Raw genomic sequence first — 17,809 nt, 5'->3', positions numbered from 1 at the left:
ATAAGCTCAATGAGTTGAATGTTATTAGTTAGTTTTTGATTTTGAGAATTAATGAAATTCTTCTTCTCTCTAGTTTTTATCATGGTATAAGAGCCTTGTGATTTTTTTTTTCTTTCTTTAAATCTTCATCGAAAATCACTTTCTCTCACTAGAAATCTTCTTCATTAATCCATAATGGCTTCTCCTTCATCACACTCAGTTTCTTCTCCAAATTTCTCTCAACCAAATTCTTTTATATCTAATATAGCTAGTTTTGTTTTTGAGAAACTTGATGGATCTAATTTCCTAATTTGGAAGGATCAATTTGAAGCTATATTGATTAGTATTGATCTATATGGATTTGTAGATGGTTCTGTTGTGGTTCCAGTCAAATCCATCATCGAAAACAATATAGAAGTTCCTAATCCTCTTTATCTTCAATGGAGAAAGACAGATAACTTTGTTAAATCATGTATGAAGGCAACATTTACACATTCAATTTCTTCTGATGTTCTTGGTCTTCAGACTTCAAGAGAAATTTGGAGGTTTCTTGAACTAAACTATGTTGAAGAATATGAGGCTAAGATTGCTTCTCTTCGTGAGCAAATTCAGAATATCAAAAGAGGTGAGTCATCTGCTACTGGTTATCTTCGAAAGATCAAAGTTCTTTCTGATTCATTAGTTGCTGTTAATGAAAGATTGTCTGATAAGGAGTTGAGTCGCATGGTTCTAAAAGGTTTAGGTAAAGAATATCGACCTTTTGTTATTGCTATTCAAAATCGAGAAACAGCTATATCATTTGCTGAATTAAGAACTCGTATAATCCATCATGAGCAATGGATGAAAACTCAACATCAAGTGGATGAGAGTTCAGCTTATTATGTGAAGAATTTACCTCCTAAACCTAGTTTTAGGTCGTTTAATCCAAATCGATCATCTCAATCATATCAATCATACAGAAACTCTCCTCAAATTGATCAAGGTCGTTCATCTTCTCAATCCTATAAAGGTTCTTCTTCAAACTATCAGATTTTCAGTGAATCAGCTTCTGAGTTTGATTTTTCCACAATTCCATGTGGAATATGTAAGAGATGGGGTCACTTTGCACCTAAGTGTCGTTATAGGTATGCTCCTGATGATTCTCTCAAGAATCCACAAAGTAAAAATGAGAATAATTCTCAACATAGGAGATTTCCTCAACAGTTCAAGCCTAATAAAGGAAACTTTGCAGGAATTCATCTCTATGAAAGTACAGAAGAATGTAAAAATGATAAAATGGAAAATGGTTCTCCCATTGAGGAGGAATTGTATGAGTCTGGTTATGACTACAATTCAGAAGATTTTGCTTTTGAAGAAGCAAATATGGTAGTCATTTTACCATCAAAGGATAAATGAGGTTCATAATACTATAATTGAGAAGGTCTGGCTAGCTGATACTGGGGCTACTATCCATATGACCAACATGAAATCTGCTCTTAGGGATCAGCTGGAGTATAAGGGCTCAGACTCTGTAACGGTTGGAAGTGGTTTGTCCATTCCTATTGAAGCAACATGTAATGCTCAACTTCATACTTCTTCTTACAATTTTGATATGTTTAATGTGTTATATGTTCCCAAACTTGAGAAATTTACTCTCTATATCAAAATTCACACATGACAATCAATGTTCAATGAAGTTTACACCTTGGGGTTATCAAATAAGAGACTTATGGTCTGATGACATATTGAATGAAGGCACAGTGAGGAATCACTTATATCCTATAGTATTTGGAGTCCAAGATGATGATTCTCATCAAAGTTATGTAGTCTCATTAGCTGCTCCATTTTCCATCTGGCACACTCAATTAGGTCATACTCCTGACACCATTATTCATCTTCTTTCAAGAAATAAGCTAATTTCTGTACAAGACAAACCACCTAAGAGGTTATGCCATTCTTGTTCAATAGCTAAGAGTAAGGTTTTACCTTTTCCTACCTTTGAAAGCTATACTGAATCTCCTATGTATTTAATACACTGTGACATTTGGGGTCATTCTCCTCAAGAGAGCATCACAGGTGATAAATACTTCATCTTGTTTTTAGATGATTTTAGTAGGTTCCTGTGGATCTATCCTCTGAAGTTCAAGTCTGATAGCTTGAAATACTTCAAGTTGTTTAAAACCACAAATGAGAACCTATTTTCAACCTCCATTAAGTATTTTCAGAGTGATGGTGCTCTAGAACTATCTAAACAGTACTTGGATCAATGTGGCATCTTGTTCAGGAGCTCATGTCCTTATACCCCTTAGCATAATGGAAGAGCTGGGAGGAGAAATAGACAAATTACTGAGATGGGCAATTCACTTCTATTCCAGTCAAGTTCACCCAAATCCTATTGGTTTGAAGCTTTTGCTGCAGCTGTATTTAATATTAACAGAATTCCAACCAGACTTCTTCAAAGCAAGTCACCATATGAGGTATTATTTCATAAAACACCTGATTATTCTCTTCTAAAGACCTTTGGCTGCTTGTGTTATCCTCATTTGGGTGTTGTTAGGCAAGATAAACTAAGTCCCAAGTCTAGTAAATGTGCTTTTATTGGTTATAGTTCTTTTCACAAGGGCTATAAGTGTTTAGACTTAGAATCTCACAAAGTTTATATCTCAAGGAATGTCATTTTTGAAGAAACAACATTCCCTTTTGCTGATTCTAGCCTATCTGCTCCAACTTCTTAAATTCTACCCATTACACTACAATTGCATGTGGTTTCTCTAGCTCCAATTGTCTCTGATGACTCCATCATTGAGCATTCACCACAGCATAGCACCTCAGTCAATGAGGTTTCTGCTCTTGAACCAAGTCATAGAATGATTACATCTCACTTCTCTATTAGACATCCTTTATCTCAGTCATTCCTCACTTTACTTCTCCATCATAAGGAACCAACTACTTTTAAGGAAGCTGCTTCCAATCCCAAGTGGGTGAATGCTATGAAAGAGGAGTTTCAAGCCTTGATGAGAAATGGGACTTGGTCACTTGTTCCATCTGATCCTGCTATGAATCTCTTAGGTTGCAAGTGGGTGTTTAAAGTGAAATATAGATATGATGGCTCTGTGGAAAGGTACAAAGCCAGATTAGTTGCAAAGGGTTATCATAAAAAAGATGGTTTAGATTACTCTGATACCTTTAGTCCAGTGGTAAAGGTTGCTACAATTAGGACTGTGCTAAATGTGGTTGTTTCAAATAAGTGGAAGATTCAACAGTTAGATGTCTCTAATGCTTTCTTGCATGGAGTTTTTCAAGAGAATGTTTATATGACTCAACCTCAAGGTTTCATTGATAAGGCTCATACATCTTATGTTTGTCATCTACACAACAGTCTATATGGGTTGAAATAGGCTCCTAGGCTTGGTTTTAGATATTTGGGTCTTTCTTAATCACACTTGGCTTCAAAAGAAGTGCTCATGATCATTCCATGTTTGTTCAACAAACTAAGTCTGCTATGTTGGTGCTACTTCTTTATGTAGATGATATCATATTAACAGGAAGTTGTGATTCTCTCATGACCACTCTTGTCTCTACTTTAAGTAAAGAGTTTGCTGTGAAAGTATTGGGTCCCCTTCATTTTTTTCTTGGGTATTGAAGTGTCTACAGCTGAATCATTTGCTCTTTTTCTTACCCAAAAGAAATATGCTCTTGGTTTACTTGAGAAAGCTAATCTATTGGATTCAAAACCAAGCAGCACTCCTGTATCTGGTGGTAATAGACTCTCTAAGTCTGATGGAGCAGTTGTCTCTTATCCTTCTTTTTATAGAAGCATAATTGGGGGTCTTCAATATCTTACAATGACAAGACCTTATCTTGCTTATGTTGTGAACTATGCTGCTCAATTCATGCTGGAACCTAGGTCTTCTCATGTTCAATTAATAAAGAATTCTAAGGTATGTTAAAGGGACCATATATTGTGGGATTACTATAACACCAGGTGATGTTTCAAAGCTCAGGGGTTATTCTGACTCAGATTGGACAGGCTGTCCTGATTCCAGAAGATCAACCAGTGGGTTTTCTGTTGTGCTTAGTCAATCCCTTGTTTCATGGTGCTCTAAGAAGCAACCAACAGTGGCTAAGTCTTCCACTGAAGCTGAATACAAAGCATTGTCCATCATTGCTGTTGAATTGCTCTGGGTTTCTTATCTTCTTCTTGAGTTAAATCAGAAGATTACTTCTTCCATGGTTGTGTATTGTGATAATTTAGGTGCTAAGAATATTGTTGTCAATCCAATATGTCATGCGAGAACTAAACATATTGAAGTAGAGTATCACTTTGTGAGAGATTTGGTGGCTTATAGACAGCTTGATATTCGACACATTCCCTCTTTAGAACAACCAGCTGACTTGCTCACTAAGGGTCTCTCAAAGGATTTGTATCTCTCTCTCTACGAAGCAAGTTGATGGTTCTTCTCGACCCATCAACTTGAGGGGGCATGACAGTGAATACACTAGAGTGTAACCTAGGTGTATGAAGAACTAAAGATGAAAGGAAGGAGGTGTAACTTGAGTGTCAAACATAAGTACAAGAATACTTATCTTGGTGGTGCCTTTAGTAAGAATAAGAATAAGAACCATAACTATCAAAAGTCTTAACTAACTTTGTTAGTTATGGTTGTTATAACAGAATTGGTTAACTTTCTCTCTCATCTAACCGAATTGTAAAAGGTGTATAAGCTCAATGAGTTGAATGTTATTAGTTAGTTTTTTATTTTGAGAATTAATGAAATTCTTCTTCTCTCTAGTTTCTATCATAAGAAAAATTCTAAAAATCAAATTTGACATTCTAAGTTTTAGAGATTGAGTTTCTACTGAAAGAATTGAAGTTAAAAAAATTAAAAATGAACACAGATGATGATCAAATTACCATAAGAAACGCATTTGGAAATTCTTATGGACTAAAACAAGAGAATCATATATCATTTGGAAATTCTTATGGACTAAAACAAGAGAATCATATATCATTTTTAGGTGGAACCAGAAGATAATGATTAAACAAGATTCAAATATGAAAAAAAAATTGACGATGATTAAAGATTTGAAGATGGTGGGAAAATGAACCTGTGGCGGGTTTGAAAATTATGAAGAGTTTGGGCTATCCGTTTGAAAACTTTTGGTCGATAGAAGGCGCTTATTAATTGAAAGACAACATTACGAAAGAGTTGCCAAATAGATTCTTCCACTAATATAGATCTACACTACTCAAACCATCCGTAACCGGTATGTGAAACTCTTATCACCTCTTCGGATTGATAATGTCTTTTTTTTTAAGAAAACTCTGTTAAGCTCCATTTCACAGTCCTATAATATTTTTCGTCAGTTACATATAGTTATAATGGCAAAAAAAACACGAAAATTGGTACCGACTTGAATTGATTAGACACGTACATAGAAGAAGTAAATCAGATTTACACTATTTACTTGTGGATCTAATTGTGTTGTGAAGATTCTTGATCTTTTATTCGACTTCTCTCATATTGTTAACTATGATGATCAAAGCTTTTGCTGACAATTGTTCATTGTTTTCTTCTAAGTCTTTCATAAATGCACGTATCTGTTCTCGATATGCTGCACACAGGTGTTTCTTGCGTCGAAGCTCTGCTGTTAGTTCTTGTATATTCTTCTCTTTCTCATTCTAGAAGCATAAACAAATAGAAAACAAATCATTCTGAGGATGAAAAATGATGATGATATCATGATACTATTATGTATATGCGAAATGTCAGAATAGGCAACCAAGATAAAAGGATGAATTACAATAATTATAAATTGACACCCACATTCCATTGGCTCCAATAAAGCCGGAAGTATGTCAACATTTGGTAGCCACGTGATCCATAGTGTTGACATAAACTCCAAAACCCCGAAGGCGAAGGTCCCTAGTTTGATTTCCAAGGAGGTGGATTCCATGGTGTGGCATGGTTTATTGAACTTGGGTTATTAAGGTATAAAAAATGTATTAAATTTGTTGAACTTTAGGGCATGTTTAGTTGGGCTTTAGGCCTCTCATTATCGGTTTAATTTAGGCAGTTATCGTTCTTTTCACATCTTCATGATGTATTAATGTCTTGTAATGATAAATGTATATCATAGACGATTTCTCAAAAAAAAATTGGAAGAATAGTCTGAAGTATTCATATATAACTAAAACCGGTCAGTGACCAAAGTAAGAGATACCTGAAATTAGAAATTAGAGATCATGGCTCTTAACTGACTCCAAGTTCATCATAGTCGTCCAATTCTGATCAACTCACACTTTTCGTTAGGAAATGTCTGCATGATCACGCATAAATTACAAGTAAAGGGAAGACGAAGAGGTGTTTCGAATGGTTGGTGGTTCATACCAGTTTCATGAGACTTGCATATTTTTGTGTTGTTAACTAATACTACTAGATAGCTTAGAGACCTCTAAGAATCACCTTGATTTTAAGGATGAGCCTTCTAACTTTTCTTTAACGGTTAGATCGTTGCTTTATGCAAATAATCTTAAGGCGTCCACTATGTCCTGCATAATATATAAATAGAAAGAGTAGCAATCATCCTAAAACTATCATGCTTCATTTTATTTGTGTACTCCTCATCTTCAATAGCTAGAGTCTTATAATAGTGTACAGTTGAATACTATCTTACACTTTGGGGTGTTTTCACAACTTCAAACTTTCTTAATTTCATTAAATTGTGAATCAAATCATTCAATTAACTTAATTAACAATTTTTTATCAATGAGAGATTGGAGAAAACTAAATGATGGTGGTGATAGTTCATCTATGCAAAATGATCTTGAGGGTGGTGGTGTGTGGGAGGGGCTGATGTGAGAGATTTGGAAAGTTACAGTCTGTGTTTTTAGTTTCTTTTGAATTTAGGTGCCGGGAGTGTAAATAAATTTTGCACTTCATATCGTTATTTTTTTATGCATTTTTAAAAATTTTGGTACGTCTTCAATAGAAGTCCATAAAAATAACTCTAATTAGCTTGAGAATTTCAAGGAGAAAAATTACCTTTTCAGATGTTAATAAGAAAATATGTTTTTAACTAAATACAAAATGTGATGATTATGACAATTCTAAATTAATGTTCATTTGAGGATATCTAATATAAATAGCACCGGATCGTAATAAATGTGTATCATATTATCATCAGAATCAAGCAAGTAGTCATACCCCTCAAACAAGTAAATGTATCACAATATCAATGTGTAATTGCGTACGAAGGACACAAAAAATAGTCATTGTAAACACAAATTTAATATCGATACGTCTTCCGTGGTAGTGTGTGAAAGAAATTGGTCCATTGCTCGCTTGACAATTTGATAGAATTTTTTTTTATTTTAAAGACGTTATGAAGAATAAATTTCAGAATAATGTTCTCTTGATGATTTCTAAAATAACTACGCCCATGTACCATCATTGAGGTTTAAACTGAGACTTAAGTTGGAGAAGGACTTTCAACAACAAACAAAAACTCCAAAAATTCAATTGACACTCAGACATTTTAGAGATCAAGTTTCAATTGGAAGAATTGAGGTTGGTAAAGTTAGAAATGATATAAGTGAGAGTAAAATTACCATAGGAAATGCATTTAGATTTTCCAAAACAAAATATAGATAACAAGATAATTATATACATTTTTGTTTGCTTAGAAGATAATGAGAACTAAAAAAAATCCGAGAAGACAAAAAGTTTGACGATGAAGAATTTGAAAATGGCGAGGGGACGAAAGAAAGGAGCAAGAAGTAACTACAATTTCACATCAATAAAGATAATTTGGTCACACATGAGAATTTGCAACGATGATATGGTGCGATTAGGTCCAAATACCAAATAAAAAGAAGAATATCATCGTAGAACACATATTTGAGAACAAGTAACTTCATTTAATTGTAACTTGTCTGTTTTGCTTAGTCTAGTTGCCAAATACATTCTTCCCCTAATATAGATCTATACTACTCAAACTATCCATAATCTGTATGTGAAATTCTTAGCGAAAACTTGAACGGAAATCACTTCTTCTGATTGATAATGTCTCTGTTGAGGGATTTCATGCTGATAATAAAAAACTGTATTATATTCTTCTTTTCGGTGTACCTATTTGAAGAAAATTCTGTTACGCTCCATTTCACAATCCTATAATATTTTTCGTCAGGAGCATCTAAATAAAAAAAACGAAACTTTATACCTACTTGAATTGATTAGACACATTGAAGAAGAAAGATCAGATATACACTATTGACGAGTGCGGCTCATTGTGTTATGAAGGTTCTTGATCTTCTGATTCAACTTCTCTCATATTGTTAACTATGATCTGAACTTTCGTTGATAATTGTTCATTGTGTTCCTCAACGTCTTTCATAAATGCACGTAGCTGTTCTCGATATGCTGCACATAGGCGTTCCTTGCGCCGAAGCTCTGCTGTTAGTTCTTGTATTTTCTTGTCCTTCTCATCCTAGAAGCATAAACAAATAGAAAATGAACTCATTCTAAGAATGGAAAATGATATTATTTTTACGCAGAATGTCAATAACGGCAACCAGGATAAAAGGATGACAATAATTATAAATTGACACCAACATTCCATTGGTTCCAATAAAGTTGGAAGAATACTTTGTGTATAAACTAAAACAGTTCACTAGTTCAGTGACCAAAAAAAGGGATATCTGGAAACAGAGATCATGGCTCTTAATTGACTCCAAGTTCATCATAGTCGTCCAACTCTGACCAACCTGGTTTTCTTTCGGATAAGCGATGTAACCCTTACTCTGAAAATTTTACCTTTCAAAAAGGATTTAATTCAACTAAAAGCACAAGTTTATGAAAGAACCTAAATAAATTCAGTGGGAAGTATATGTACTAATTTTCGTTTATTTGTTGATATTAGACTATATCATTTTGTTTTCTACATATCCTGATATCCTGAAATTGATATATTCATCTACACTTGGATTCTAGTTGGATAATCTTGTTCTGTTCAGTAATCAGATGAGATTTAGCATTTGAATATTGTACAGTACATGTAGTCTTGTATAGGGTCATGTCTGCGTATAACTAGGGTATCGCCCATACCTCCGGCACGGCATTATTTCTTGATCACATTACGTAAATGAACACACAATACCATCGTACAACAAAGACAATCCCCAGTCAAATTCTCCCAAACTTGCCTCACATCAGCATGTACATTCATTGAAAAAGATCGCACTATAAAATTGCTCCAGAATTAACATGACCAGTAGAAATTACAAAATCTTACCCTGTAATATTACAATAAAATAGATGTCTATGAACATCAAAGAAAAACTTACTTCTGTTTTAGAAAGATAGAGTAGAGACAGAATGGAGAAAATAGAGAAGAAGAAGATTTGAACCCGAAATAGAGACTTTATTCTCTCTCTCTTGCTTTCTCTCACGCAGAAAACACCTAATATAAAGAGATTTAAAGAGAAAATAGAGGTGTAATTATTTTTAGAAGTTGGTTAACCAAATAAGTGGGGAGTTATCTTGAGAAGTTGTTAAATCAGTGGAAGTAAATCCAGTGGTGAAAACTTAATGATAGATACTTGACGGATGAGATTTATAATTGCAACTTATGACATGACAAAATACCTAGCTAATTTGTTATATAGTATTCGTTGTCAATAAAATATCGGGTTAGTAGGTTGCCTTGTCCGATACTTCATACTGGTGTACAGAGTGCCGGATAGCGAAACCTTGTGTCCATGTCATACCTAAACTCATCTAGGTGATTTGGTGTCGGATAGCAGGATTTAAAGGTGCTGGATACCGAAACTCATGTAGATGTCCATATTTAGGTGACTTCACGTGCATTCTAGGACAATAAGGCTTTATTGTTTCGTATAAATCTATAATTAGATGGTACAGACAATTCGAAATTCGGTGACCCAGAACAATATATAAAGGAAGACTGGTTAAAGGTAATGAATAACTGGAAAGTTTTTAATTTAGTAAATGAAAAGAACTCACCATTGTATGACGGCATTCACGGGCAGAAACCTCTAGGGGATGGTTATGATCCTTCAAAAATCTCGTAACAACCCATTTCCCCGACTTGTCTAACTTTACCAGAATCATCGCCTTACAACCTTCGCGTGTGCTTGCTCGCTGCTTCCTAACCACACCAGGTTTCCCTCTAATACTTACACACTGTCCTTCTTTATTGCATCCAAGTCTGCGAGAAAGAATTCTCCCATCAACCTCCGAGCGACGGCATGACATGACACGCATTATAAATCCCACCCGCCTTGCATAATCGTCATAAAATGCTTTAGCTGCATCTTCAGACTCAAATTCCATACCTTCGTATGGCTCAAGAACTGAATCATCCTCACAACCCATGAAGTCTCCTCCATCTACTGAACATTCCAATGCTCCAAATGCATCATCAAGACTGGTTTTTAAATCCACTGTCAAACAAGAATTAGTGCTAATTCTCATTAGATCTCCAGTATAATATTTCACTCTTTTTCAACAACAAATGAAATTATTTCGACTAGGCATTTTATCAAACACTTGGAATGTACCATACAAGTTGAGAATGGGTTTCAATTCTAACATTCAAATTCCCCAAATTTGGAGGTATGAATCCAAATCCAACAAAACAAAGACTAACCCAAAATCAGCTACTATATCTCAAAGCATAAAAGAAAATTTTGAATACTGAAAAAAAGATTAATCTCGAATTTTCAATCAAGTTGATATATGTGTCTATGTATATATGGAGAAGGAAATTTTGAGGAGAGAGAGAAAATAGAACTTACTTGATTTCACTTCTCAGAGACGAAATTGGAGAAACTCAAAGTCTTTTTCGGTTTTCCTCTTCTTTTCTAGTAAGAGAGAGAAAGAGAGAGATGAGTTGGCTAACAAGTTGGTGGTCAGTGATGATGAATGTGAAAGATGGAGGCTGGAGGGCTTAAACGAGGGTTTGATGAGTTGGGTTGGGATTTGAAGTTTCACAATGGGAATTTTCAATACCAAATGAAGAAATTTCTTGTTGGGATATTGGAAGCTCCCCTTATCTATACAATATTCAGACATCAGTGTGGTCCTCCTCTTAAGAGATTAAGCACCCTTATCTAGGGAGGTCTTTTAAATCCGTGAGACCCAAGTGTGCCAAAGCGGACAGTATTACTAGCAGTCCGGAAGGCTGGTCCGCACCATCCTATAACATGATTGAACTTATTAGGGTCTTACCATTTTTTTCTTTTTTGTTGAAAAGGGTCTTATCATTTAGGAATGCATGTACTCTCTCTTGTTTTTCTTTTTTTTTGAAAGGAGTGCATGTACTCTAGAAATAAATTTGGAGATAACCTAACAATTAGAGGAAATGAAAATTTGACGGTCTATATACTTTGTTAAGTATGGAAATCAATTGATAAGATGTACACGTTACTATTGAGAAAGTTTGTTTTGACACTGGTAATTTCGTAGTTTAGAATATGTTGTGACTAGGAAAGAGTGTCTAATGTCTTATATGAAACACTAAACTTTGTCATCCACAACTACAAGATTGGTTCACAATACGAGAGACTATTATGCTCTAAAATATGTGCACTAATGTACGTGGTGCTTGCCCTCACTCAGTCACGCCTCAAACATTTATAACCGAAGAAATTCCATCATCGATTCAACATTTTCACTTTTTATTTTGATCATCACAAACCGATGACACATGAACATGAAGAGATTGCCAAAGGCGTTTCAATTTATAGAAAGTGGGATTTAAGAGAGAATTAAACAAAAAGTGGAGATGGGCAAAGAATTGACTAAAAAAAACATTAAAGGGGAAACTTCATGGTAAGATATGGAGTAATGTGGAGCTTTAGACACAAGTACAAATATTTACACCATATCTTACCATGGTCCATACTACTTTGATAAGTAACATCAATGTGTTGTGAATATTCCATCTGTACCGCAACGTTTAATTACAAAAAAGTAAGTATCCGACATGACAAATGAAGTTTACTTACAAAAGGAAAAAAGATGTCGTTATTCCGTCACTTTCTTTAGATCTCAATAGTCAATATTGGACACCCCATTTCTTTCATAAAGAGAAGACTTTGAGCATGTATGAATTCCAGTTTCTTTACACTTTTCGGCATATATTCAAAGGGGTCAAGTAGTGTATATGCATTACAAAATGAATTGTTTCACCTAGTAAAAGAACTGATACACAACTAGGAATGTTCTCTGCTGCCTCTAGATTCAATATCTTTCATGTTTTCAACTATGTCCTCGACTTGCTGAGATAAGTAGTTCGCATGGTCCTCCATATCTTTTAAAACCATATGAAGCTGTTCTCGGTATGCTGCTGATCTTCGTCTTTCACGATGTAGCTCTACTGTTAGCTCATGAATCTTCTTTTTGTCTTCCTGCACAAAGAAATAGAGAGAAGGTCGCTTCAGTGGAATGAGTAAAACTGTATATAGAGGTATGTACACAAGAGTATATGTTATGTTTGACAGAGAAGGTAAATGTGCTTGATTCTAACAACCAACCAAGAAAGAAAACGTTCAATTGATGTAACACTCGTCTCAGTAGCAGTCACATCATTCCCAATTTAGGCACCATACAGGCTCACCAAGCCCTAGACCTCCTACTGCTTCTTAACTTTGACCAGCCTAGGCGCAGAGTCAACCCAAAGCCCTAATGAATTCTTAAGACAAGGTGCTACATTGTAACGAAAGTCTAGAAGGTTTTCCTAAGCAGTTGAGACTAAGTGCAATGCACATAAGTTACCATTTAGAACAACTAACAAAAGTTACCAAACACACCATGCACAAGATAATGATGAAGAATACTTACACTTTCTGTATCTTTCTCTCCGCTATCAATTTTGCTTATTGCCCGAGCTTCTTCTACAAATAAACTCTGGATCTTACTTGTGTCTACTCCTACACCTTTTAAAGTCTCTACGTATTCTTTCACGTTATCTAGCATATTTTTATGAGATCGAAGAAGATGTGGCTTCATCGGAGTTAATTCATGGTTATGCTCTTGTTGGAATTGTTTCACCACCCACACACCAGAATCTTGCTTTTTCACCCACAATTGTGCTTTGCAACCCACCCTTGTGACTGCCATACGCCGTTTGACATTACCCTTTTCATTTACATCTGATGTTTCGCGTCTAAAACCCTCTTTAGAACATACAAATATCCGAGAAGTAACAGCTCTGTCACGTGAAGAACGATAAAGTGGACCCTTCCGAATACTAAAGCCCATATGTCTGGCGTAACCATTATAAAAAGCCCTTGCTTCCTGTTCAGATTTGAACTCCTTACCTACATAAGGTTCGAGGTTTATATCCATGTTATTTGATGTAACCTCCCTGTCTCCAGAAATCTCTGGTAATTGTGGTTCCTCATCGTTGCTTGTTTTATCCTCCAGAAGAGCTAAACTGTCTGAAAATGCATCATCTGAAACTCCAACAGATGGTATAGGTTCTCGACTTGGACCTGAGGACATTTCTGCAACTGCAAGCCAAGAAAGAAATTAACTGTTACCTGTGAACTAAGCATCAAAAAAACCAGATTAAGCTTCCTAATATTTGTCATATTTGTATAACAAATGAACTACTGACAAATTTAATAATACTACTACTACAAGAAAATAGGTAAGATAGAGTAGAGGGGAACATTGACTAATGATCAGGGTTTCGTTTTATGTAGCAGTTTAAGAGGTAATCTGAAGGGTTTCAGTTTTCCTTGCTAACCTCAGCAGTTTCAATTGCAGCAAATTTCAGCGATACTATGTAACCGATACTATCATGCTAAAGCATACAACTGAAAGCATGTCAAGAAAATATCTCGCATCACTAACTCCACAATTTTATGATGCACAATACCCCAAGATAAGAGAATAGGGAGCCATCGCGGACAAGTCTTGAGACCTATGGAGAAATCCCATCTTTATCCTTCATGCTCACAAGAAGGATAAAGATGCACGCATTTATCTTTGTTCTCTATGAAAATAGACGATGTTTGCACGTTCAACATTATCTTCAGAGAATTGTTCGTAGATTGGTGATACACTGGCTTGAATGAAAATTAGACAGAATACAAACAAATAAAATAAACAAATGAAGAAAAAGTAAACAAATTCCTAAAGCAGTTACGTTTCTAGTCTTTCTCTCCTCTCTTCCCCTCCACCTAACAGCTGCCGTCATATTTTGTCGAAAAATTTCTAAACAGTCAGCCAGTCAGGTTGTAATGTGGTCACACTTTGCCAAAAATTTTCTTTGGAACAGACAAAGTTAATATCGATTTTTCCAATGTCTACTTTATTTCTTCAGATGTAACCTCTCCCGTCTTTCTCTTTCTTGACATTACTGAGTGCATCTTACATTACATCAAATGACTTGGATACATCACAAGGATGGAACATGCTCGAGGTCGAGGCAACATGAAATGTTGATATACTACCCTAAAAGCCATTAAACTACTATTACATATGTTATGCACGACATACAAACTCTATTTAGTGTCTATAAATTACATGTGATAAATCCTGGGAATAATCTACTTTCGCCAAGACACGAACCCACGAGCCCAGGGACTAAGACACAAAAGCATATCACTGGACCAAAGGCCCACTTACGGACTCTTCCTTCCTTCTTACTTTTTCACAATATTCTCCTTTCTCCGACTTCTAAGACTATTGGATTGATTGACAAATCAAGGAATTCCACAGAAAGTTCAAACCGTAGTTCGTAAACCCAAACTTGATGCTTCTATGGTGACCCTAATATCCCCTAGGCTCTAAAAACAAATTGGCACGGTTGAATAGTTCCCCCATCAAGATCTTATCAAAGTGGTTTACTGCACAAATAATTCCAAGCACCTGAATTTTTTCTAGACTCTAGTCTAATCACAATAGTGTGACAAATAACTACTTGAAGAGTTGAATATGAATCAAAGAAAATCTTGTATCACCCAAACTAAGAGTAGAAGCTTTGATTAAACCTTATTTGTGAGAAATTCTGTACTTGAATTGCAGATTGCAGTTCCCTTTCATATTTGTTGAAATCAACTCCCTTTTCTATCAAATTTACCAATTCTGATTAATTCAAATGAAATTACTCCATTAGCTTGCAATCAATTTAATCTTTGTACTAAAACAGAAACTGTCATTAATAATCTATTCACCTCAAGAACATTTATAATCTTCACAACTCTATACTTAAAATAATGAAAGAAATAGAAGGATTTCGAAACTTACACTGTCATTAAACCTCCATTCTGGAAACATCTGAATCAATATTGGGTATTTCTTCTTTTTCTTTCCTCAAATCAGATAAAGATCAATCGACAGCCAAAATGTTTTTAGGGTTTAGGAGAGAGAGAGAAAATTAGGGATATCTGTAAAGGGTAAAAATGGAAAATAATGGAATTTGGATCTTTTAACGACTCAAATAACTCAATATTTAACGTTAATATCTTGTACAGTTATATAATAGTATAAGAACGTTATTTAGAACATTTTCCCGGGAACGAATTTAATAGGATAGAAAACGTTACAGAAACACCGTTATTTTTGTTAAAACGTTTCTTCACACGACCATTTCCCTCAATTTTAATTCTTTCCTAATTCCTCACTCCATTCTCCTCCCTGTCTTCTCTTTCCAGTCATTATAGATCAAACCCATCTTCAACAAAAAAAAATAAAAAAAATAGATCAAACCCTAGAAATCACCTGAAAGAAAAGTAAGAAAGAGATTGGTGTTAGTAGAATTCAGTATATGTTTTCTTTTAGATTTTGAAGATTCTTTTCTCTTCTAGTCACGTGACCCCACGGTCCCAACGTGGGTCCGCCCCTGGTCGAAAGGCCACAATCAGGGCCATGTTTGGGGGAGTGCGGGCAGGGCGCCCGCACTGGGCCCCCAAAACACAAGGGGCCTACTTTTCATAAGGCCCTAAACTATTATATAAAGCAGAGACCCAGTTTTTATTACAAACCAAGCCAGTAGCTGAGTTGGTAAGCAGCCAGGAACGCCTTGCGGGTGACGCTGGTTCGACTCCTCCAGCGTGATCTATAGACACCCCTAGATATTGTGTTTGGCGCACTAAAACCACAACAACATAGAACCTAAAGTAGGAAAAAATTATTTGTATTTACACCTTTAATGACTCAAATTCAATAACTATGAATTTTATCTCTTTTGCGAATGTGATCTCTAAGGTTTTGGAGTTTATCCTAACACTTTCAACTACCTAAGTGTTGACATTATTCTCCGATTTTGGAATTTCTGATGGTTTTATCTCCTCTATGAGCTTATTAGTATAAATGTTAAATCAATATTTATTTTTTGTCCATTACACTTTTTCTTAAATATTTTGTTGTTTAAAGTCTTTGTTCCGCCCCTCGTCTGTTTGATAAATGACAAACTACATATTTAATATGATATTACATTAAGATCCACACGTTAAATTTCAATGTCATTTATAGTTATAAACTTATATTCAAATTCTTAAGATAGAATAAATAAATCTTTTTGCTTACTGGTGATTGTGAATTCTTAGACTAGATTTTCAATAAAAATAATTTTTAGAATGATTTTTATTCCTAGCTATGACTACTTTTTGCAAAATATTATTGGGTTCATTTATGGTTTCATCTACCGATGATAAATTAGCTTACATTTTGTTTTTTTTTCATAATCTTTATGGCACGAAGGGCCCACATTCAAATTTCGCACAGGACCTCTGAATTCTCAGGCACGGCCCTGGCCACAATGAAGCTTCAAGAATGTCTATTGAAACTGGTTCTTATGTCTTCCAGTATCTTTTGGGATGTGATGTCTTGTTGCTTCATCCTAACTATAGAAAGAGCCCAATAACAAATTAAAATGTTGTTTTAATCTCCCAATGGGGAGTTCTACTTTTTGTTATAACTTATTATCTTAATGGTCGATTGTGTCCTATGCAATTTATTACTCATGCGTCGTACTATTCTTGTTTGTTCTTACCTCGACGAGTGGTACAGCTACATTACTGAAGGTCGTGTTTGTTAGTTAACGATGTGCGACCGTTTTTATCCAAAGAAACTCGCCTTTCAATATCTCAAGAACCTCAAAAATGAATTTGAAAGAGTCAATGGGAATGAAATTGAAACAGCTGTCAGACCTTATGCCTTCATTAAATTTGCTTAGTTTTTGCTCTTTGCTTTTACCTTGACATTGTATCAATTTGTTTTGTTATTGGTTCTTGTTATTTTTCTGGCTGGTTATGTCGCCTCTCTTACTTTTTGCCGTTTGTTGGACAGATACACTCATTCAGAAGAACTCAAAGAAACGTTGAAAAGTTGAATGATGAACTTTATGAAGTTCACCAGATAATGACTCCCAACGTTCAAGAAGTTCTTGTTGTTGGTGAAAAATTATATCGTAGCTAGGTTTCTCTTTCGCTAACAGGCCACAGTTTATATATTATCCATTTTGAAATGAAGTTCGCCTTTTATTTTCCTTTTTTTTCTACAATGGTCTTCTTTGCCATGCTTGAACACGGGTCCTTGTTTACTCACTGTCGAGAGCTGATTTAGGGGCGAAACTGGTAACCCTAGTTCCTAGGATTTCTCCCACCGAGTTTTTTGCTATTGCTGCCGCCGATGCTCGTAAGAAGTTGTAGGCTCCATCTACAAGACAAACCTAGTTGTATTTGAGTCACGACAAGGCTTAAGGCGCCTACGACGATCGTACCTCCCCCATTCAGAACTTGAGTGGCAGACATTCTTCGAGTTCAACGTGCATGTTGACGTGACGCTCATTGACTGACGAACTTTCGATATTTTCT

The 17,809-nt window shown here is 35.3% G+C and overlaps 3 protein-coding genes across 8 annotated transcripts; 1 reads left to right on the top strand and 2 right to left on the bottom strand.

Annotated features, from left to right (window-relative positions):
* The first annotated feature begins 174 nt into the window (after positions 1-174).
* Positions 175-4,410, top strand: LOC147568883 (uncharacterized). The gene is made up of 6 exons (XM_086661207.1): positions 175-1,344; positions 1,400-1,532; positions 1,714-2,034; positions 2,734-3,288; positions 3,604-3,899; positions 3,958-4,410. Exons 1-6 carry the CDS (start codon positions 175-177, stop codon positions 4,408-4,410), a joined length of 2,928 nt encoding a protein of 975 aa, XP_086517333.1.
* Positions 4,411-7,858: 3,448 nt separating this feature from the next.
* On the bottom strand, positions 7,859-11,197 carry LOC147568882 (protein FAR1-RELATED SEQUENCE 5-like). 4 transcript variants are annotated; one of them, XR_015231137.1, is made up of 4 exons: positions 10,778-11,041; positions 9,984-10,423; positions 8,182-8,448; positions 7,859-8,090 (listed from the first exon to the last, which is right to left on the bottom strand). XR_015231137.1 is itself a non-coding variant. In XM_086655318.1 (3 exons), coding segments are annotated over exons 1-3 (636 nt in total). In that variant the 5' UTR covers positions 10,779-11,197; the 3' UTR covers positions 8,047-8,253. The 4 variants fall into 4 exon arrangements, 2 of the variants coding, with proteins under 2 accessions (XP_086511444.1, XP_086511445.1); XR_015231136.1 differs by having other exon boundaries at positions 8,186-8,448; XM_086655318.1 differs by having other exon boundaries at positions 8,047-8,448; positions 10,778-11,197.
* Positions 11,198-12,057: 860 nt separating this feature from the next.
* Positions 12,058-15,697, bottom strand: LOC147568881 (protein FAR1-RELATED SEQUENCE 5-like). Of its 3 annotated transcripts, none has more exons than XM_086655315.1 (4): positions 15,240-15,697; positions 14,984-15,077; positions 12,825-13,495; positions 12,058-12,391 (listed from the first exon to the last, which is right to left on the bottom strand). In XM_086655315.1, exons 3-4 carry the CDS (start codon positions 13,485-13,487, stop codon positions 12,197-12,199), a joined length of 858 nt encoding a protein of 285 aa, XP_086511441.1. In that variant the 5' UTR covers positions 13,488-13,495; positions 14,984-15,077; positions 15,240-15,697; the 3' UTR covers positions 12,058-12,196. The 3 variants fall into 3 exon arrangements, with proteins under 3 accessions (XP_086511441.1, XP_086511442.1, XP_086511443.1); XM_086655316.1 differs by having other exon boundaries at positions 14,984-15,059; positions 15,240-15,390; XM_086655317.1 differs by lacking the exon at positions 14,984-15,077 and having other exon boundaries at positions 15,240-15,626.
* Between the last annotated feature and the right edge of the window lie 2,112 nt (positions 15,698-17,809).

Source organism: Eschscholzia californica, unplaced genomic scaffold (genome assembly GCF_041429995.1).
Source record: "Eschscholzia californica isolate CP2 unplaced genomic scaffold, dmEscCali1.0.p SCAF_1, whole genome shotgun sequence".
Classification (NCBI taxonomy): Eukaryota; Viridiplantae; Streptophyta; class Magnoliopsida; order Ranunculales; family Papaveraceae; genus Eschscholzia; species Eschscholzia californica.
Note: the sequence above shows the minus strand (reverse complement) of the source record. Positions and strands in the feature narration are given on the sequence as shown.

What these genes read in the sequence shown, in the direction of transcription:
- LOC147568882 (XM_086655318.1), bottom strand. An exon ending in GTGAATGCCGTCATACAATG is followed by an intron (nt 8,449 to 9,983) that starts GTGAGTTCTTTT and finishes TTATGCTTCTAG; the next exon opens with GATGAGAAGGACAAGAAAAT.
- LOC147568881 (XM_086655315.1), bottom strand. Translation starts at nt 13,487, where the DNA reads ATGTCCTCAGGTCCAAGTCGAGAACCTATACCATCTGTTGGAGTTTCA. An exon ending in GAGAGAAAGATACAGAAAGT is followed by an intron (nt 12,392 to 12,824) that starts GTAAGTATTCTT and finishes TTCTTTGTGCAG; the next exon opens with GAAGACAAAAAGAAGATTCA.
- LOC147568883 (XM_086661207.1), top strand. Translation starts at nt 175, where the DNA reads ATGGCTTCTCCTTCATCACACTCAGTTTCTTCTCCAAATTTCTCTCAA. An exon ending in CATTCCTATTGAAGCAACAT is followed by an intron (nt 1,533 to 1,713) that starts GTAATGCTCAAC and finishes TATTGAATGAAG; the next exon opens with GCACAGTGAGGAATCACTTA. An exon ending in TTATATGACTCAACCTCAAG is followed by an intron (nt 3,289 to 3,603) that starts GTTTCATTGATA and finishes TGGGTATTGAAG; the next exon opens with TGTCTACAGCTGAATCATTT.